At 49.8% G+C, this 22,310-nt stretch overlaps 2 protein-coding genes across 2 annotated transcripts; one reads left to right on the top strand and one right to left on the bottom strand.

Annotated features, from left to right (window-relative positions):
- Window positions 1-202: 202 nt before the first annotated feature.
- Window positions 203-11,804, top strand: LOC122372031 (2-amino-3-carboxymuconate-6-semialdehyde decarboxylase-like). Its single transcript, XM_043348869.1, has 8 exons — window positions 203-529; window positions 1,855-2,052; window positions 2,406-2,499; window positions 2,829-2,971; window positions 7,850-8,072; window positions 10,483-10,622; window positions 11,194-11,286; window positions 11,482-11,804. Exons 1-8 carry the CDS (start codon window positions 473-475, stop codon window positions 11,542-11,544), a joined length of 1,011 nt encoding a protein of 336 aa, XP_043204804.1. The 5' UTR covers window positions 203-472; the 3' UTR covers window positions 11,545-11,804.
- On the bottom strand, window positions 11,558-18,733 carry LOC122372030 (flocculation protein FLO11-like). The gene is made up of 3 exons (XM_043348868.1): window positions 18,278-18,733; window positions 16,743-16,932; window positions 11,558-16,477 (listed from the first exon to the last, which is right to left on the bottom strand). Exons 2-3 carry the CDS (start codon window positions 16,930-16,932, stop codon window positions 14,868-14,870), a joined length of 1,800 nt encoding a protein of 599 aa, XP_043204803.1. The 5' UTR covers window positions 18,278-18,733; the 3' UTR covers window positions 11,558-14,867.
- Window positions 18,734-22,310: the final 3,577 nt, after the last annotated feature.

The raw sequence follows: 22,310 nt of genomic DNA, 5'->3' as shown, positions 1-22,310 counted from the left end.
AAGCATAAATGAGCATGGGAATCAGACACTTTTCTTACGGACCAATGCAGTACAAATTTATGCTTTGGCGTTAGAAGCGTCGCAGGTCCTAAATCAATTTTAATGCATACGATACCAAATAAGCGTATGCATGTGGACTTCAAATCTTCACTGCTTTGCATCACCAGTTCCAGTGAAATGTATCCGTCTGGATCTGTCGTCTGGAGGCCTGGCCCGTCGGCCACGCCCCCAGCACGAGCTCAGACAGATGCGGAGTCGGTCTGGGGTCAGTTGTCCCAGACGAGAGGACGAGATCCAGCTGTGACTGGGAGGGAGGGAGAGTGGCGTGGACAGTGGGCGGAACGGACAGAGTGAGAGGGAGACGGTGACGGAGGGAGAGAGAAGGAGGGAGAGAAAGCTAGGGTAGCGGGAAAGTGACCAGTGGTTGGAGGCGGATACTAGAGAAGAGAAGAATATCCAAGACAGTGCAAACATGAAGATCGACATCCATAACCACATTCTACCGAGGACTTGGCCGAACCTGGCGGAGGTAAGGGTGATAGCACGAATGGGGCTGTTACAGGGTGTTCCAAAAAAATGAGCTTCCTAACTAATATTGCTTATATCTCCAAAACCGTATGTCCTGGGCTAATGAGAGGTCCCTTGTTGGAAAGAACGGTCAATTTCGGTTATAATAGTCTACTTAGTGTGACTCTGAATTAATACGTATTACACCGGCGGGAACGACAAATGTGTCGCGAGATCGGGTGAAACACGGCGACGGCGGTAAACGTGCATTGCTGATGGCAACGCACGACCCATATTGGAGTGTTGAAATACCTATTGGTTGAACAAGTTCACCCATTCAGTCTTCAATTTTCGTAATAAAATTCACGTGCGAAGAATGAATAAACATACGTGAACTGAAATATGCAGACAGATGTGAAGAAATTTCAACCATATCCGATACCGCTAAATGTTTCACCAAGAATTTGGTATCAAATTGTGCTTTTTACAATGCTGGCGATTGTGCTTTTTACAATGTTGTGCAGGATAGGTAACGGAATTACGGCCTATATAGATGTAATTTAATTGCTCTTTCTAATGAGTGGCTTCCTAAAGCTGTAGGATGCACGGTTGCCGAGATACAGTCGATCTTAGTTGGGGGCTCACTTTTTTGGAACACCCTATATCTTTTACCACTGGTTAGGGTGCTAACGTGATTAGAGCTATTATCTTTTATGGCAAGGGTGCTGGTGTGTATTGTGTAAGTCTGTTATCCTTTACGACAGGTCGGTAAGTGTGCTAGCGAGTGAACGTTTATCTATGCGATTGTGTACATTAATTCTGCTTGATTCGGGTTAATTTTTAGATTCTTCAAGTCAGCATAGTCAAATGTTAACTACAATGCGTGACAAAAAACCGTAATGGTACCTATGTGAAGTGTAAACACTGAGAGACTAGCACGCCAGCGAAAAACCGTGGCCGCCGTCAACATTTTTAACGTTGCTTCATTGATTATATCCACCCATAGGTAAATATCTAGAGATGCGAAGCCCGCATAATGCGACCTATTACAAGTGATCTAGGATAGTCAAATGAGCGTCCGGTACGAGTATATTCGTGAGACATCGGCTTTGGATGTGCACCACCACGTCTAGTAACATGTAGTAATGTTACCGTATCACGATTATGAGCCACACAGTATGCTTCGACAACACGACCTAAGCTCTACATGCATATTAATCGCCGCCACCCCTCACATCATTTCACAGTCCCTTCACTCCTCAGTTCAGTGCCAGTTCCTTCAGTCGCCGAACTAAACCACATCACCCTGCTGAAGCCTCTGTCGCCCTGCGCTCCCCCTTCTCACAGAGGTACGGCTACGGCGGCTTCGTCCAGCTGGAGCACAGCGAAGAGACGTCCGACTCAGCCCGTATGATGAAGGACGGGCGGCTGTTCCGGGTGGTTCAGGCCAACTGCTGGGACGCAGAGCGACGGCTGGCAGACATGGACCAAACCGGTGTCACCGTGCAGGCGCTCAGCACGGTGCCCGTCATGTTCAGCTACTGGGTGGGTGTTCAAAAGCGGTAAAGGACCTTACTAGGGGCATCCGAGAACTGACTGGCGGGCTGGCAAGTGTCAGGATCCTGAGTCAGGACAGAACGTTACTACTTCTTATGCATCAGCTGGTGTGATAAAGAAGGCTGGGCTCACTGATATGATCGATTAGATGACGTATCATATGTCTTAGTGGAGGTTATAGATACCTAGTCATCATTTTCGTTTTAATTTTTTGTTCATTAGTTTTCTAAACGGTCCGTATATTTGTCCGTCCAATTATGCACGTAGTCATTTGTTACAATGCACTGAAAGCCGATGCGTATTGCCGTCGTTTTTCTAGTTTCGGTTATCGCCGATTCCAGGCAAAGCCGGCAGACACTGCCGACCTCTCCCGGCTGCTCAACGATGACCTGGCTGCGACGGTGGCGCGTCACCCGAAACGGTTTGTCGGACTCGGTAAGGATCGGACTCATCACACTCCATCGGGGAAGACTGCGACGGAACACATAAAGCGTGCAGCTAATCGTTACAGCATAAAACAAACCTGCCTTCGATTCAATTTATCAGCGATAACGAAGACTAAGTAGCAGCGTTGAAAGGCCGAATTCTATAGTTCATCCACAGTTTGATGCAAAGGTCCAACTTCACCAAGACAAATCGTTTATAAATTACATGAGCTCTAATGATGATGGCAAGTGTCCATTACTAATCGACTCTCCTAGCCCTTCTTCGTGCTTCCTTCCCACACTTTGTCTCGCACCCGGTCACATCGTCATCTCCCTCAGGCACCGCGCCGATGCAGGCGCCGCTGCTGGCAGTCGAGGAAATCAAACGGCTCACCACCGAGCTGCGTATGCCGGGCATCCAGATCGGCTCCCATATCGGCGACTGGAACCTGGACGCCCGAGAGCTGGACCCCGTCTGGAAGGTAAATTGGGACCTGTCTAAGACTCTTCGTAAGAGCTCGCTCTACGTACCGTCTAGACTTTCGCAGGAGCTCACTCCCGCATGAACAGTGGATTCACATTTACGTCTTTAATCTTACTTCATTTTCACATTCTGACGTATAATATTAGGGTTCTGCGACACCTGAGCGAGCGTCATTTCAGCGAACGACATTTGAGCGAGGCCTTTTCAGCGATTATCAATTTAAGCGATTGACTTTTTTAGCGATTGTCAAGTCGGCGATTTCAATCACAACGATTATCAACTTAAGCGAGGACCAGAATCAGCGAAACCAGATTGAGCGAATATATGGGGGTTAATGGGGGACCAATTGAGCGAACACAGTGACAGCGAAACCGAACGCGACGGAAGTCAATCATTTGCTACTTTTCGGGAATTCTTGCCCTTGGAATAAGCGCTTGGTATGTGTCATGCTTCAAGCTGCGAGCGGCAAATTAAAAATTTGCTTTCAAGCTTGGAAACCACAAAAATATCTGGCCTCATTCCGCAACCTTAATCTGGAAATGTGGAACGTGAGAGATAGGACGATGGAAGGAATGCCAAGGACCGATAATAAACTCGAGGGGTGGCACAGGGGGATCCAGTCTATGTTTCAGGCAGTCACCGTGGTTTCAGGGACCTCACCCAAATATCTGGAAATTCGTACGTTGCTTGGGGCAAGAACAAATTTTACAACATGAGGAACTGATCTAAATTCAAGCGGGGGAATTTCGCGAAAAACAGCACAAGCAATATGAATCTCTGAACAAACGTTTGGTCACCATTATTGGCAAACAGCAGGGGGGGGGGGGGGTGAAATCGAACCGCTGGAATTTTTGAGAAATGTGGCATTAAATTTGGAGCTTAATGTCTGAACTTTGAACGTGACATCCGCTATCCAGTTCCGGATAACCATGAAAAGTTCCGGAAACATTCGTTGTACGTACGCTCGCAAAAGAAAAAAGTAAAAAATAAAAAATACACCGTTACGGGACGATGGAGTGTTTCGCTGAAATGACAGTCGCTCAAACTGTAGTCGACGAAAAATATGTCGCTGAAACATAGCTTGCGCTTAAATTGATAATCGCTATATTTGATAATCGCTCAAGTTGATATTCGCTAAGTTGCCAGTCGCTGAAAATGGTTCGCTCAAATGACGTTCGCTCAAATGACACTCGCTTAAGTCGCTCGCACCGTAATATTAGTTGGTAACTTCCGGTTCAGGTGATTCTAATGTTCACTTTTTTCCATGTTCACCCACTCCACAGTCCACTTCAGGCGTCATGAGACGCCGCCTCGTCCCTCTGCACCGCTCCAGGCTGGGTCACGCCGTCTTCCATTTCTTGCCAGTGACCCGCTTCTCTGAAGCCGTCCGCGCTTCTCACCAGGCGCTGTTCCACGAGCTTGTTTCCGGCGACGACCAGCGAGAGGACAGAGGAACCGAGCAAGAGCCCCAGATAGCCGCCAGTGAAAGCCAACAAGTCCTCCAGGCTGAAAGTGGACACAGTCATCATGACGCGCCTCACTCGAGACGTCGAGAACTTGGCCTGGACGAACTGTCGATCCTTTTTAGGGACACGTTGATGCTTGAGGACCTTAGCTAGTGGACGTCGCAGTGGTTTTCTCTTGGAGCCGGGCAAAGCTTTGAGTGTGATGCGATCCTGTGCGCAGGGTATTGGACAGTTGCAGGCTATATCTGAGTCATCGCTGAAAAACTCGGAGGCTCCAGCGCCCAGCACATCACAGTGACGCGCAGTGCAGAGTGGCATTCCTTTTGTAACGTTGCTTTCCATGCTGCATCCCATCCAGGTCATGAAACATTGGCGCTCGCACGTCGCAACGCTGTAGTCCGGGACTGAGTTGCATGGCTGTCGTTTCAGGTTGAGTCTCTCCTCTCGACTGATCGTGATCTTCATATTACGGTGGATTTTGTTGTCGATGACAAGCATAGCGTGGTCGCTCGGATTGTATCGAAAGAAGTCTCGTTCACTGTGGAATATGACGTAATAGTATATTTGTGCCGATTCGTCCCAACCCTGCACTGTTTCCGGATCAAGAGTTAAGTTGAGTTTGAAACGAGACAGGCCGCATAGAGCCAATGTGACGCCCATAACTCCATCTCCATTAAGGACAGGCCAGGAGGTCCCCTTCGTTCGCCTGCCGTTTTTCAAGGGACAGAGATTGTTTGCATTTAGTATGGTCTTCATCCATGATTCACTGTTGGATAAAAGAAGATCCTGAAGAGATTGATCAGAATCCACGGATTGGTGAGTTATATTTACAACAGGATCTTCACTGTGTTCTGAGGACTCTGCCGACACGCCATCAACGTATTCGTCTTCTCTCTCCTGATGTGCCGTGTAGCAATCAATGTCCACCGAGCCAGGGAATATGGACACATACGGTGGTTTGAAATCAGTATCGAGTCGAAACTGCAGGGTGGTTGGCTCGGAAAGGAAGTGCACGATTTTGATACCGGTGAGAGTCAGCCAGGCGATCAGTAGGACCAGTTGTACCACGCGCAGCAGCACATCAGAAGGCATGTAACAACTCCAAGCCATAATTACCACGCACTCGATGAAGTCATATATGCATGAATATTTATCACAGGCGCGATGCAGTTCTTCAGCCGCTATCACTTCTTTTGATGAACGCGATCACGATGTTGTGTCATACACTTGGTTCCAGGTCTGATGTTCGAGGGGCTGTGTTGCTTGGTCTTTGAGCACAACTTCCAGCAGACCACTAACAGCTCTTGCCACAGCTGGCACCCACCACTGACTGTCCAAGTCAGGGATAGGAGTCCATGTCTTAGGCAACACGACATCTTCTTAATTACATCAAGTAGGCCGGCATGGACGCAATCCATTAGAGGTAGCGTGACGAGGCGAATGAGCGGTGTCACCAGTTGTCGCATTGCGTGCATATCCTGCTTACTTAGGTACGTCTCTGCCGCCAGTCATGCGTCCCGCATTGCGGTTGGTTGCAATTATAAAAGGACCTCTGCGCATAGAATTCTTGGAGCTACCCAGTACCTACCACTTGATCTAATGACCCGAGATCTTACGACTCCATTCAGAGATCGTTTTAGCGCTCTTAAACCGCGCATGACTGGGGGGCTCTACAGAGCCCCCCTCCCGTTTTTCGGCAATACCTATCTTCTAAACCGTTTGAGGAATCAACACGAAACTTGCAGAACCTTCAGCGTCATTAATATGACATCTCGTGTTAAACTTTCAATTTTTTAGCTACCATAGTTTGGCTGGAAATGACGTCAGAGTGACAGTACGTTTGCGTGCATCTTAACATTAAGTCACGAACTCACAAGTTAAAAATGTGAATATTGCATCAAAATCACATAAAACAAAGTTTAGCTCAGAGCAGCTCCAACTTCCGATCAGTCCTGCCAAAAAATTTTGACAGCAGAAATAATCGACGAGCTTTCTGGAGAGCCTGCTTATTGGTCGGCAAGAACCTTGAAAATACGAGATATTGACGTGGGGCGCATTACCTCGGGCAGAGTTGGCCTGCGCTACGCTACGTTACGCACTACGTTACGCTACGTTTGCTTTTTTGGCCAAAACTACGATACCGAATTACGATACGTTATATATTGCTACGTTACTGAATTACGGTATTTGTTAATTAACGCAGCAAATTATTTTATCGTACTACGTTATGCAATATGTCATCATCCACTACCCAGTGGAAAGGAAACGGTTAGTCTCTAGTAAACCAAATACTGCGCACAATGATCGCAGGCTTTGCAGCATCGTCGGTGCGGCGGTGCCTACGCGCTACTCGCTAGATGCGCTGGACTTCCGACAGGGAATTCCCTGGGACTCCCCAGTGGGAAATCCGCGGTGTCGGTCCGGCCGGAAGAAAGACTCAGTGGTAGGTATTCATATAGCATGCGTCTCACATCCGTGTAAACGGCCGGAGGTCTGGTGACGATATGAGTAAACTGAAAAAAATTATGTACCTTATACAAATACAGCTGACCTGTAATTGCTACGGAATCCATTTCGTAGTTCCTACGTTATTCTATTATTTTCCGTACTACGCTACCGAAACATCCCAATTACGCTACGAAACGGTACTGACAGCTACGGGTTACCGAAAACTTCAAAATAACGTAACGTAGGCCAACTCTGACCTCGGGGTTGCGCGTTGCCCCGGTGTACCCTACTTCGTAAATGTTCATATGGTTTCTAAATTCGAATTCAGCTCCAAAAACTAGCTTAGAAATATTGTAAAATTCGAAAAAGTGAACCGAGGTCATCACAGGTCAATGACCTGACCTGACCTTCAGGTGACCTTGACACCCACCCTAATGCATGGGGCAGCATCATCATATCACATGTTTGAACGCTTGAAACCACGAAAAGAATGCAAACGCGCGGCTAATGCGAGCCGACATACGCCGAATCGCGACTCCGGCCAAACATAGTCTCGAAAAGTAGGTCACAGGTTAAAGGTCATTTGGGTCAGGGTCATGAAATTTTCAGGGTAGGTGTAAAATTGAATAACTCGAGGGTACTGAAAGTTTCGTCGCGATCGACCGCTTTTTACGCGAGTTATTCGCGAAAAACCGAAGGGGGGTCCGTTCGACCCCCCCCCCCTTATACGGTCGAGGGCTATAGAATACAGCAATATCTTTGGTCAAATTATCATGTGCTCTCCGAAACAATGTAATTATCACGGCACATTTATGTATTTCTATAGGTAGGTAGGTACTACATTCTACATACATATCGACAGCTCAAATTTTTTATCGTTCACTCCTCAATTACGCTCACCCGGCACATCCAGCACCCGTATACCCACTCCACTGACCCCCCCCCCCTCTGATCACCGCCAGACGTGCGAGGACTACGATTGCGCCGTGTTCGTCCATCCCTGGGACATGGTGATGGGCGGACGGTACAGCAAGTTCTGGCTGCCCTGGTTGGTGGGAATGCCGGCGGAGACCGCCACCGCTATCGTGTCGGTTCTGATGGGCGGAGTGCTGCAGCGCTTCCCCAAACTGAGGCTCTGCTTCGCGCATGGCGGAGGATCGTTCCCGTATACGGCTGGCAGAATCGGTATGTGGGGTTCCAGTATCCCTAGTCCCTAATCCCCATAGCCCATAGGTATTGTCGTCAGAGGAGTTAGGAGGCGGGAGCTGGAAAAAGAGAGGGAGATGCTGTCGGAAATGGGGATAGAGTTAGGTTGGGGTAGCTCGAACGTGTCACAAGTGCAGCACTGTCATTGAAAGCGAATTAACTTGAAAGGTGAACGTAAAAAAAAAAACGAAAAATGTACCGACCAGGGTCTAATGTTTAGGTATAGGGGAGAGTGGGGTAAGATGCCCAGGGTGGGAAAGACGCCCCACCCCCTCTAGCGGCGAAACAAAGAATCGAACCTGGAAATTAATGTTCTTAGCGTAAAGCGGAAGCCTGCCTTGTTAACTGCACACAAATTTGCGAGGCTCAGTTGGGCAACGGCTGGCTGGTGATTGCATGTTTTTTATTTGCTGCTTTCAAAAAATATTTTGGTGTCAAAACATTGTAAATATCAAAGAAGGTAGATAATTTTTGCGTCCCTTGCTATAGTCGTGATAAATTAACATGCGTGTACTGTGTCCCAAACAGTTTGTTTCAGGGTGTAATTTTATGGCTAACAAATTGTACTGATTTAATGTTACCTCGGTACCTTGGGGTAAGATGCCCCCTGTCCTGATGGGGAAAGACGCCCCCTAAATCCGTAGGCTGTCCTTCAAGCAGCCCGTCAAATCATTTATTACATACCTGTGATGAGAGACAAAAGCCGATCTGGGACTATTGAGAGTCCAGTACGGTCGGGTGCTCCCCATGCCGGTCTCTCGGCCCACACAGCGACTTTTTGGGCGGCATCTGACTCTGAGAGCCCTTACGACGGCCTCTGTGGGCCGCATTATTGGCTCCAGGGCCCCTCACGACATCCTTTGAGGGCTCCCACGTTGGCTCCACGGGCCGCGCTGGCATCTGAGGTCCCCACGATGGGCTCGAGGGCCCTCAAGCATCATGAAGACCTATAAGGGCCCCACAGTGGTCTCCGAACGCCACCACGGAGGCTTGTTTGGCCGCGCTGGACTATGATGGCCCTAACGATGACCTCTGAAGCCCCTTACGACTACTTTTGAGGGCCCTTACGATGACGTTTGGTGTCTACTGCAGGCCCGAAGGGACTACTGATTCGTTCAGGCGATTCACGTGTCCATTTATGTCACTTATAGTGCAGGGGGCATCTTACCCAACGCCAGGGGGCGTCTTTCCCACCCTGTGGGGTAAGATGCCCACTTTCACTTCTTCAGGAAAATGCTTAATAGCAAAAAAGTTATCATATTTCAAGCACGAAAGTGTGATATTTTTGGAGAAAAATGATGTCGGCTTCCGTTGAAACTACAAGTTTTTGCTTTCCGATTTCCATTCCATTCCATTCCAGAATGTTTATTGCGCATCGACAACCTATAAGTAAAACGATCGGAAAATGAACATGAATAACAGAGATAAAGCAAAATAATATAAGAGTGGTGCAAAAGCACATGGTGCTTGACTCTAGGCACCACCTCTTGTAACATAATCAGATAGACATCATAAACATAAAACAACATGAACATAGCCTTCAGATCAACGTCGAATATAACATAAACATACAACGTAATGAAGGTAACGTAGCGTAATGAAACAAAACTACCACTGCCGCCGCCACGACAGGCCACCGACCCAACCCGCGCTGACGTCACTCAGCCCACCGGGGACGCCGCCCACAAAACTGAATGAGGTAGGTAAATTAATAGGTAAATCTGTGCGAACGAAGCAAGAAATTTTGGAAATGCTGAGCCACCGCACGACAGTCCCCGCCGCCAAGATCGTCGCCATGCAAAAGAAGACGTAATAACCGTGTAGTTGACATTTGACCAAAATTTTCGCCAAAAATTTGCAACATGTCCCGGTAAAGTTCCTCTCTCTGCAAATTATAGTTGGGACACGCGAGAATGAAATGATGAATATTTTCTGTTTCAAAGCCACAAGCACATTCAGGTGTATCGTGCCTTTGTATTTGAAATAAATGTGAATTTAGTTGTGACATTTGCATTCGTAGCCTAGAATGGAAAATATTGCCCATTTTAGTGCCAATTTTGTAAAAGGGAGAAGGCCCAGGCACCCCCAGTCGCCTCGAGATCTCTCGTTGAAAGGAACGAGGAGGAAGGGATCGGATGGATTCGGGAAGCTGGTTCCAGGATTTGCCTGTTGAGGGGAAAAAGGACTTCTGGAAGGATGTGGAAGGACTTCCGATCGTCATTTTCGAATAATATATGACATAGTAAAACCCTGGGCATCTTTCCCCACTCTCCCCTAATCATTTTCAAGCACGTAGACTGTAGATCATCAAGAATGATTACAGTTAAGTCCATATGTTGTGTGCGGCATCGTATTTGTAATCGATGTTCTTTCCATTTTTCTCCGCCAGACCACGGTTTTCGGTGCCGCCCGGACCTGTGTGCCCAGGAGACGTCAGTGCCACCTAGTGAGCAGCTGGGGAAGTTTTGGTGCGACTCGCTGGTGCACGATGCCGCTGCGCTCGACCTGTTGACAGAGGTGGTCGGGAAGGTAGGTGTAATGGCTTTATCGGGCTATACCGTATTGACCTGGATCGGGCTGAACGCGGCCCCCGCTGCGAACCAGCTGCCTCGGTCGGAATTTAATGCGGCCAGCTGCCGGGGAAGGGCCGGCGAGTGACAAACAGGGCAGCGGAGGGGCAAGGAGGGGAGGGGAGGGTTTCAGCACTGGCGACAGGCCGGGACCGAGAGTCCGTGGGAACAAACACCAGCAGCGGTGTCGAGGGTTCAGTAGGTCACCAATCACTCACAGCGCCAATCGACCCGGTAAAGGTGAAAGTACCTACTTCAGGATCGAAACAATAGAAGCCTTATGGGGCGGGAGATTCGGTGTCATGAGTCGCCAAACGAATTATTAGCATTTAGATTCGGTGAATGAGAGCGTAGATGCTTTTAAAACATTTCGCCTAAAAATGGCATGATCTGGCTTTGGCATCCAATTCCAGACCTCAAATCAGCTGGAACTAATGATTGAAACTATGCCTTTACGCGGTTTATACCTATGCATTGTGCAGTGTGCATCAGTAAGGAGTAACTACAAATGCACCGTTTCTCTGTCGCAGAAGCGGGTGATTTTCGGCTCGGACTACCCGTTCCCGCTGGGGGACCTGCACGGAGGCAAGATCGTGGAAAACCTCGGCGATCCGCAGCTCAGGGTAAGGAACAAATATAACAAACGGGCATCACAAACAAACGTGTGTCGTCGGCATACGGAAAACTCATTGAATCAATTACGATGCCGACTGGCGACTGCAGGTGCCAATGATGTAGCTAGCTTTATACAATCATGTAGGTGCTATTGTTTTGTGTGGCTAATGTAATATTATAATGACCACTTCCTCTCTTTTCAGGACGACATTTTCGCACAAAATGCGCTGGATTTCCTCGGTCTGGAGAGATCCGCCTTTGAGTAAACATGTCTCGTCCCGTGTGAAGTTGTATTGCGTCAAAAACTGCATCCATAGTGCATCCATACTACGTCACGGAAACAGCAAGGATCGTGACAAAGGAAAGCTACAATATCCACAATATACAATATACATATATTTCATATTCCCACAACGAATGTCTGCTTGCAAGCAGGGGAAAAGAGTGGAGGCGATTCACACGACTCTCCGCTCGATCTTCGATTCATATTTCGTATGAAGCGTCTCTTTAGGCTGCCGTAAAAAACAAAGAGGCACATTTCGTCTTTTTGTTGCAAGTTGACTGCGACTTGGGACTTGACTCGCAGCCGCGGCAACGGCAGGAATTACGCGTTACAAGAATAAATCAAGAGTGCAAACACGTTACAACCACCCACAACTAACGCCGATTCTACATCGAATCTAGGGGAGAGCGGGGTCATTTGGCCGCCCGGGTCACTTTGGCCGCCCCATGTCTACGCGTTTTGACGGTCCCGAGCGATTATTTTTGAATATGGCACCATCCGCCGTCATAAGAACTACTTTGGAAAGAAACTAAGGAAACTCAACGACGCCCAGTTTTTTGTAAAGCCAACGATATTTGAATTTTGGCTAAAAAGCGTAACTTTTTCTTCTTTACGAAAAGTTGCATGGTGTCCCTTATTTGGGTGACATCAAAATTTTAACTCTATTGGTAGAACAATCTGGTGATTCAGGGAGCTGTCCGACCCTTTTGCAAGTTTAAGTAACAATTTTTGCCTGTCTGCGGACCCCTTTTCCTAAAAATGTCATATTGGGGTAAATTGGCCGCCCCATACGGGGCGAATTGGCCGCCCAGCGACTCAGTTGATTTTTTGCCTAGTCTGCGAGCGACGCGCTGCGCTGGCTAAGTTCTGCCGCTGAGGATGGTAATGCGGCGAAGTCTAAATGCAAGGGACGACCTAACCAAGGTGTCCGCTGATTGGCTTTCGGCACCCGGCGGCAGATGGCGAACCCGGGACGTCACATCGACCTCTACAGGTGGCGCCGATTTTTCGTCGTGCCTAAGACGCCACCTTCACGCGGAAGAACATCCGCGGGTTAAGAGATTCGAAGCGGCCGGGATATCCCCGCTATACCGGGATATATTCGACAACGAAGACTGCGCCGACGGCGGTCTTCGCACCGGTTGTCGCCCCAGCGACGGCAGATCAGCACGCCGCGGCCCCGGCCGTGCTCCAGCCGCCTGCCGCGGCTGTGCTCCAGCCGCCAGCCCCGGGGCCGGCCGTGCTCCAGCTGCCTGCCGCGGCCGTGCTCCAGCCGCCTGCTGTCGCCGTGTCTTAGTTGCTTGTCGGAAGCCCAGAGTCCATCCGACCACTTCCGCAGCTGCGCATCAACGTTCGAAAAGCCGGTTGGAAGAAAGGGCGTTCTAAAATCATGACTAACAGCCCGGAGCGGACGGCTTTGGAGGACGAGCAACAGGCACGTATGGCGAGGAGCAAACAGCGGGGTCCACAAGCTGGACCGTCGAACCATCGAACGTCGGGAGCTGGACCGTCGAAGAAACAGGAGCGCAAAGGTGACAAACAGTGAAGCGCAGTGATGACTGGACATGTGTCCATGTCGTCGGGACCGTATTTTACAGTGGATGTGATCTGAAGTGCTGGGTCGAAGACGGGGCCTGCTGGAATCGTTTTTATTTCGTGTTTACGGCAGAGTTTGAAATAAACAAACAACTCGTGCACAAAGGACTTTTTTGCAGTGCGATTGTCTAAAGCAATCTACGATTTGGCAGCCATTACAGTTTGCTGTTGTTATCACTGGGCAGTGCTCAACTCATGAGTCGTAAGCTCGTAAATCAAATGTGGCTCCTCACTTGCACTGATTCAAATGAATCGAGTGTAAGCCTATAGTCCTTTGAAAAATTTAGGATTTCAGGCGAATCAACGATGAGTCACGTTGCTCATCATTTGTGTCAGCATTGGGGCATCTGAATCGTCACATCAGTCATGCGTCGAGTCAATCCAGAATTCATGAGTTAAGCACAATCTTGGGCGTCTTCAGGTTGTCTCAGCTCTGTAATAGGTATATCTCTGAATCACATGCCCGGCCAAATGACCCCACTCCCCCGGCCAAATGACCCCGGTACCGGGGTCATTTGGCCGCCGTGCAGTCTTTGAAAGAACGGCTAGTTACCACCGAAACGAGATGTCCCAGCATGATGCAAGTAATAGGCCAGAACAACAATTGAACGCCCCACGCCCCTCCATGGAGAAATCGACCAAACGCGCACTGGTTTTCTCAAAATATCGTTTTTACAAAAAGGCGGCCAAATCGCCCCGTTCTCCCCTATTACATACATCGATTTACGCCAACAGACAACCAGGCGTCAGTCCTTACTCCCTTCCAGGCACAAAATCACAACCCCACTCATGCACATCACACACGATGAACTACTCGGTCACAACACACTCGACGCTGCCTGTACAGGGACGCATCTACATCTCCTGCTGATTGGTAACGTGGCATGTTAGCATGTTAGCTAGGGAGGCAGGTGCATGTAAACGACAAAAGTCTGTGACTACTTTCGTAACCATTTCAACATACCTGTTTCCTGATAATACATGCAAACTGCAAAGCATATATGTGTCTTTCGGTTTGCGGCGTTCATGAACTTCGACACCCATGCTAGAACGGTTAGTAGCTGAAAACAAAAGTCGACTGCGATGAACCAGTTAAGCGTGATTGATCACACGTTATGAGACATAAACCCGATTGCTTGCTGCTGAAACAAGCTCGCCTTGCGTGTACATCATATGTATGTGTGAATTTATTATCAAGGCACTTGTAAAACCATTGCTCGTCTGGGCCAATTCGACTCATTGCCTGCTAAGTGCTAGGCAAGCCAAGATAAGTACCTACTGTCGGCTGTAATTAGTTCCCTGTAATCCTAGAAAAATACTTTCATAGCATAAGATGAGGCAAATGTAGAATGGACTGAAATAGCCCCTGCAATGATTTCTTTTGCATTGTACTCTATACGTGCCCTCAGCTCAATAGTGACGTATGCAATAAGTAGCTAACTAGCTGAATAGCTCAATACACGTAGATGTATTCATGAGGCAGAGTTGCCATAGTCCATCAGCGGATTATAATTCAAATTGGCCAATAAAAATTCTAACGCCTATGATTGATAATCATCATTGGTAGGGCAATAAAACTAAAATTAAAAAGTGACCAATTTGTGATTGCGATTCTAGAACAGTTTTCCAATAAAACTGCGAAAGCTGTGAGGCCAAATCATTCCGAACCTGGTATCACACTCTTAGCACGCCCACCCTCACCTCCCTCCTTTACGGGATTCGGTCGAAGTCGAGGGAGCAGGTCTTCGTGAGCGACAGGCGCCGGTGCTGTGCCAGTCGGCGCCCCTCCTCCCCCGTCAGAGGGCGCCACTCGCCGCGGCGCGGGTCAAACTCCACCGCCGCTCCATTCGGCTCTTCAAACACGGGCGCCGGCTCCCCGTCCTCCTCCGACAGCGTTAGGTACACGAGCCGCCGAGAGATGGCAGCACGGTCGCGCCGGTGAGAGGTCAGCTCACCGGAGATGGACCAGCGACGAGAGGGCACTCCGCGCCCGGAGCGTAGCTGGGGTGGGGTGGGAGCGAGCGGGCGGGAGGGTGCGCCCTCTCCAGCTTCGAGAGGAGCAGAGGTAGCGGGTTGGTCGGCGGTGGAGGACGCGAGGTCACTTGTTTGGTGGCGCGGAGAGGACGAAGGTTCCTCCGGGACAGAGTCGAGGCGAGTCCGTCGTGGTTTGATTCCGGAAGGGACGGGTAGAGGACAGGGTGCCTGCGTGTCCTCGGGATCATTGGTGGCCGGTTCACCTTGTGCGTCACCGGACGATTCGGTGGAGGTTTCTGGCACTGTTGAAATTTCTTCAACAGTGAGGTCGTTGAGGTTAACTGGCTGATCTTCTTCCTTTTCTTCATTTGTTGAAGCTTGGTCAGAAGTGGAAGGCTCAACATCAGCTGATAGCTCGTTGGGAAGGTCGCTTGACGCGGATGCTTTTGGAACAGAGCTGTCTTCTCTCTTTTCCTCGGTAGTTGTCTGTTCAGTCGTATCTTTGTGAGGCTCAGCAGAACTGTTCAGTGCCTTTTCATCATCGTTGTTGGTATCCTGGATGGACGCAGACGTTTCGCTGACTTCTTCAACTTCCAACTGTGTACTCTCTGCATTAGACGCATTCTTCGTTGTCAGTGCCTTCGCTTCAAATACGTCATCGCTTTCATAACCATTCTCGGTGGGTGCTGGAACAGCAGGCGCTTCATCCATGCCGGACGTTTCTGACAGCTTACTCTCCTGAGCAACTCGCTCCACCGCGCTTCGATTAGCATTTTTACATAGCTTCTCCGCTGTTTCCCCATTCACACAAACGCTGTCCTCTTTATCTTCTGACTTCGAATGGCATCTTCCATTTTTGAGGATACCACAAGGAGCATGCCTTTCTGCCACACTCTTTATCTCATCCTCATGCAGCGCAGATAGACTTCCTGTGCCTCGCGCAGAACGCCATCCTTCGCGGAATCTCACCCTCTTCTCCTCAGGGTGTTCGGCCGCCCTGCCGTTCTGCCCCTGCTGAGCAGGCTGCTGGGGGTTCTGCTGGGAATCTCGCTCAGCAGCCAGCTGAATCAGATGATCCAGCAGCGGCACCCCACCCGCCTGCTGACACCGTGCCGCTCCCTCCCGGTGGGTCGCCTGGCTGGTCATCTGAGTCTCGTCCAGCGGGTCGGGGCGCGGGGCGAGCGGTCGCAGCGATACGTCCGAGTGCTCCCGGGACCCGGAGGTGGAGGTGGATCCGGACCCGGAGCGGACACGGGATCCGGAGCCGGACCCCGAGCTGGACCCAGTGCTGGAGTCGACCGATTCCGGGTCACTTGAGGCGGTCGAAACGACAGAAGAACGTCGTTCTGTGAACAAAGAAAGACAAATTGATGCAAGTTATCAGAGAAACTTTCTGTAAATGAAAAAAACAGCGAAAACATGCCGATTGATTAGGAGATAGTCATCGATATAAATATAGCCACAGCAAGACTATAGAGAACGACATAATCAACGTGATTATTTTTTTGTCGATGTATGCCTGCTCTCACGGGATGAGCTCGTCCGTGACCAGGGCCATCCTCTGTCAATCCCTTTCCCGTGCCCTAGCCCCTTGCTCCCCTAGCTCCTCACGCAGATTGACGGTGATACCACGTCGCACCCTCTCCGCAATAATACGGTCATAGGCGCTGAGCCGACGGCCCGAGGAGCGGTGTGGCGGCGGCTGGTTATCCGAGCTGGTTGAGGCGCGCCGCAGCCAGGCTCGACGTTTCTGCTGCTGGTGCAGCGGCTGGGCGCTGCCCCGACGCTCCTCACTGGTCATCTGTAAGTGGAGAGGGTCGGGTTATCTGAGGTCGGGAGGGAGTTATTAGAAGGGGCGAAGGGTCAGGCTGGTCATCTGCACCTGAGAGGGCTAGGATAGTTAGATAAGCGCCAGGAGTTTGCAGGTTATTTTGGAGAAGGAAGGCGCCAGGCGCTTGGGCAGCTCAAGCAGAGACTAGGTATAAAGAGACTAGGTCAGTTGAAGATTTGCAGAATTTAACCCTCGCCCGTAAACGGCGATCTGCCACCTTCGCCCATGCAGGGGGGGGGGTTGGTGCGACCCCCCCCTTGGCGTTTGAAAACGGAGCGTCGTAGAGCTTAGCGGAAAAGACCAACGGATTGCTCTCGCCGAGATCTCGCGATTGGTGGTATATTTTTTGGTCCTAGGTCAACATTTGACCTACTTTTGACCGGTCAAAGGTCAAATTTTCGGAAAAATAGACTTTTTTCAACTTTCCGCGGCGATTGCGGCAACACGGTGGGAGATATCGACTTGAAACCTTCACTATCGTGTTCCTTGATCAATTCTCTATCGTTTGGTATGTATTTCGTTTCCCTAGCTCTAAAAATGGCGCGTTGGGAGCGCCGGAAGTCGGCAAGGTCACAGTCGGCGGCAGAAATTCGAAAAATCAAAATTTAAATTTTTGAAATCTGATTGTATTTTTGGATTTGGGAGGTCCATTTGCTCCCTATAGAAGCTAATATTGCTGCATATTCCCATTGAGCTGACAAGAATTAGCAAAATAGTGGTTCGGGCGCTTTTCAAAAATAGTACCGGACGCTGTTCCTCTTGTGACGTCATAGCTCCGTGACCTGACCTGACCCGGTCAAGTTTCTTATACCATATGATAGCCAATACTTGCCCCAACATGCATGGGAAGTTTCATCACGATCCATCAACCGATGTCCGTACCACCGGCAGGAAACCTCGGGCGTTGGCACTCAGTTTGTGAAAATCCGGCCGGAGGCTGTTCCCTTTGTGACGTCATAACTCCGTGACCTGACATGACCCGGTCAAATTGTTTTTATCAAAAGATGCGCAAGGCTTGCCCCATAAGGTACCCAAAATTTGGCGGCGCTGCGCGCCGCCGTTTTTACACTATTTCCGAAAAACCTCAGGGGGGGGGGGTTGCACCAACCCCCCCCCCCTACATGGGCGAGAGTTAAAGACCCATAGTTATAAAAAGAAAATGATGAATGCAGGATAACGATCAGATCTTTTAACCGCGAGGTAAGTAATGTCACATTTTTAACTCAAGCTGGTGAAACAATGACGGTGAAAATACAGTCACACACAGCTAGAGCTAAGAGATGACTACTACGCACCAATCCACATCCCCTCTCACCTTGTCTGTTTTTCCGTTCGGCGGCCGGTTCACCAGCTCCCTTCACGACACTTCAGTTACGTCAGTCCTCGGACCACAGTCAGTGTCCCACCACGACTGGGCAATTCAGACTGTGACCACTCGCTGCCACCCACAGCACCCCACACTCCACAGCGTGCGAACGAAATTCAATAACCAACTCGCCACAACACGAGGCTTACGTTTTTCTCAAACACCACTCATCGTAAACGTAAATAAATAACACTGGATTTGCTTGTGCACTTTCGATCTTCGCAGCTATTTACAGCAACTTCTTACACACAACCATCCACAAGTTTTTGCGCGAGATTCCCACACGCCCTCACAATCGTTCCCTAGTGGCCCTGTGCCCTCACGAACGTCGAATGGCCCGTACTCACTCCAGCGGCCACCCGTACACACAGACAGACAGACATACAGGCACCGACAGCCGGCACGAACGGAGCCCGTATCGACCTCGGACTCTGTTGTGGTCGTCGGGCCAGTTCCATCGACCAAGGCGACGTGGCCGCGGTTCGGTTAGGGGGTGACCCCCCCCCCACCTCACCAAGTGACCGAAGCGCTACCGCTTCCCTCGTGGGGGGGGGGGGGGGGGCTGGTTTGGTTCGATCACGGATCACCTAACGGATCGGCAACTCTCCCCGATTCCCTTTGTTATCGGTGTACCCGCGGAGCGGGCTGCCATCTAGCGGCGCGGATATCTTCACTAAGGAGGGGAGCCGGCCGCCCGCCGCAACCAGTGTTAAAAGGCACGGGGAAACGGGTGTGAACGCAACACCCGTCCGTCGTTTCCATCCTCAGGATCTTCAGATCAAGTTCAAATCCTTCTCCTCCACGCAGCAACTCTTGATCCGGGCTGGACAGGCAACTTTATCTCATGCGGGCTGCTCCCTTGAAGCGCACCACTGCTCCCATGGGAGCACACCCGTAGCCGGGTGCAGAGAGTGCTTGGGGGGCTGGTCGGCCTGTCCATTCGGACGGGCTCAGCCCCGGTGACTCTCTAGGGTGCCTGTCCATAGGTACCAATGTTTACCCCAATTCCTATAATCCTTCCGGCTCTGCAATGGTCTCAATGGACCGAAAGGGCCTAACCCAACACAACAAAAACAAACAAAGGTTAAGAACGGATTAAATTACGGAGTCTCTCTAACAGCTGGAATGTTACCATAACATGGAAATGTTTGACATACTTTATTCCCTAATCAGCTGGAGTATGCATAATGATCCAAATGTTTCTAGTTATGCTTGAGTTGTATGAGCAAGAAGCACGTCCTCGCAACTTTAACGTCGTTTTTGGCCGTAGGTACACGAAGACCTTTGACCTTTCCTCATCCGTCTGCCCATAGTACGAGTTCATCCCCTGTTCCTATCTAGACGGTCACCGGCTACCAGTTGGAGTAGATAACATCGGAGCAAATCTAACGAGCTGGCCATTATTAACGAGACTATAGGTGGACCTCGGCCCCTGTTTCACGATACGACCCTCCCCGCCGCTACAAGGTATCGACACTTAGCCGGTTTTCATTAAGACGTTGGCAACATTGTGAAGTTTCCTTACGTTTCCATAGGAACGGAGGCACCCATACCTGATGATGTTAGGTACTGGGTAGCAGCGTGCCGCTAAACAGTGACTATAGCTTTGGCCCCGAGGCTGGTTTATCCACGAGTTACATCTCAAGATATCTGTGGCTTAGAGCCAGGTCAGGTCATTTTGCACCCTATATATTGCCTCATATTCAACATTCTCTCTCTATATATAACCAGTAAAACGCCTTTTGGGCGAAGAACGAGCGAGCGAGATAGTGAGCCCTGCACGTGCGGAAGGGCGAGAGGGTGCTTCCAACGGGCTTGTGCAAAGCACCCTTCTAACCGGTCGCTAGCGGTGTGCCAAATTTGAACGCAATCGGCCCAGCCGTTCCTGAGATCTGGAAGCGGCATTCTGCACGTGCGCACGTGCAAACGGGGTCCAAAATGACTTTTGCACGGCACCCTACTAACTCGTCCCCAACAGTGTACCAAATTTGAGCGCAATCGGCCCAGCCGTTCTCGAGATCTGGAAACGCCCCCTGCACGTGCGCACGTGCAGTAGCACCCTAACCGCAACACATGGGAATGCATTGCCTGGTGGGTGCCTACCTGTATGCCAAGTTTCAGCGAAATCGCCCCAGTAATTACCGAGTTACTGAAATGGGAACAAATTTGGCACCTCTTATTGTTGTATTTTGCACGTGCACTGGGGGTGACCCACATACATCGAGAGTATCCTATTTTGGGTAGAAGGGATGCTGCTACCCTACAAAAATTACCGCAAGTCAATCGCCCAAGCGGCTGCTGAGATATGAGCCTCTCAAAATCACTACTTTTGCAAAACAGCTTGAACAATGAACACCCTTGACTTTTCACGTGGCACGTGCCACGACGGTCACTGAGATGTATCAAAAGTAGTCAATTACGGGGTAGAAGGGATGGGGCTACCCAACAAAAAAGACCGCAGGCCAATCGGTCCAGCGGTTGCTGAGATATAAGCCTCTCAAAAGCGTTACAGGCCGGGCCGGGCCGGGCCGGGCCGGGCCGCTCATACTGAGATTTTCCCGTTATATTGAAAAGACTCACTTCGCTCGCTGCGCTCGCTCGCTCGTAATAATATATATATATATATATATATATATATATATATACCAGTAAAACGCCTTTTGGGCGAAGAACGAGCGAGCGAGATAGTGAGCCCTGCACGTGCGGAAGGGCGAGAGGGTGCTTCCAACGGGCATGCGCAAAGCACCCTTCTAACTGGTCGCTAGCGGTGTGCCAAATTTGAACGCAATCGGCCCAGCCGTTCCTGAGATCTGGAAGCGGCATTCTGCACGTGCGCACGTGCAAACGGGGTCCAAAATGACTTTTGCACGGCACCCTACTAACTGGTCCCCAACCGTGTACCAAATTTGAGCGCAATCGGCCCAGCCGTTCTCGAGATCTGGAAACGCCCCTGCACGTGCGCACGTGCAGTAGCACCCTAACCGCAACACATGGGAATGCATTGCCTGGTGGGTGCCTACCTGTATGCCAAGTTTCAGCGAAATCGCCCCAGTAATTACCGAGTTACGGAAATGGGAACAAATTTGGCACCTCTTATTGTTGTATTTTGCACGTGCACTGGGGGTGACCCACATGCATCGAGAGTATCCTAGTTTGGGTAGAAGGGATGCTGCTACCCTACAAAAATTACCGCAAGTCAATCGCTCAAGCGGCTGCTGTGATATGAGCCTCTCAAAATCACTACTTTTGCAAAACAGCTTGAACACCCTTGACTTTTCACGTGGCACGTGCCACGACGGTCACTGAGATGTATCAAAAGTAGTCAATTACGGGGTAGAAGGGATGGGGCTACCCAACAAAAAAGACCGCAGGCCAATCGGTCCAGCGGTTGCTGAGATATAAGCCTCTCAAAAGCGTTACAGGCCGGGCCGGGCCGGGCCGGGCCGGGCCGCTCATACTGAGATTTTTCCGTTATATTGAAAAGACTCACTTCGCTCGCTGCGCTCGCTCGCTCGTAATAATACTAATGATAAGTCAATAAGAGCAAATTGAAAGGCGTCTCATTTGGTCTGGGCGGGTCATTCTTAACACCCTCAAACATCGGGTTACATGTTAACAGTGGCATGAAAACGGTCAACAGCAGTTTTTTTTTACTATAACTTTTGATAGACGTGCTAGAGCGATGAAAACACGTCAGATGTGTTCAGCTCGACGATACGGATTACGGATCGACTGATATGCAGCATGACCCTTTCCGGTCAGGTCATGACCTTGGCCTGACGTAAAATTTTCAAAATGGCCTTTCAAGGTCAACCTACGAGTATAGTTCATTCGACGCGTCTCGACGAGAGGAACACGATGCTGGCAAAAGTAATGTCGTGGCTCGTTTAAGTCAAAAGTTATTACCGAAAAAAACGTTTTTCGTAAACACGCCTATTTTTGGAGTTTTTTTTTTGCCCTCTGGAGGCTACACCGTTGACCT

This window comes from Amphibalanus amphitrite, unplaced genomic scaffold (genome assembly GCF_019059575.1).
Source record: "Amphibalanus amphitrite isolate SeventyFive unplaced genomic scaffold, NRLGWU_Aamphi_draft 001307F_arrow, whole genome shotgun sequence".
Classification (NCBI taxonomy): domain Eukaryota; kingdom Metazoa; phylum Arthropoda; class Thecostraca; order Balanomorpha; family Balanidae; genus Amphibalanus; species Amphibalanus amphitrite.
Note: the sequence above shows the minus strand (reverse complement) of the source record. Positions and strands in the feature narration are given on the sequence as shown.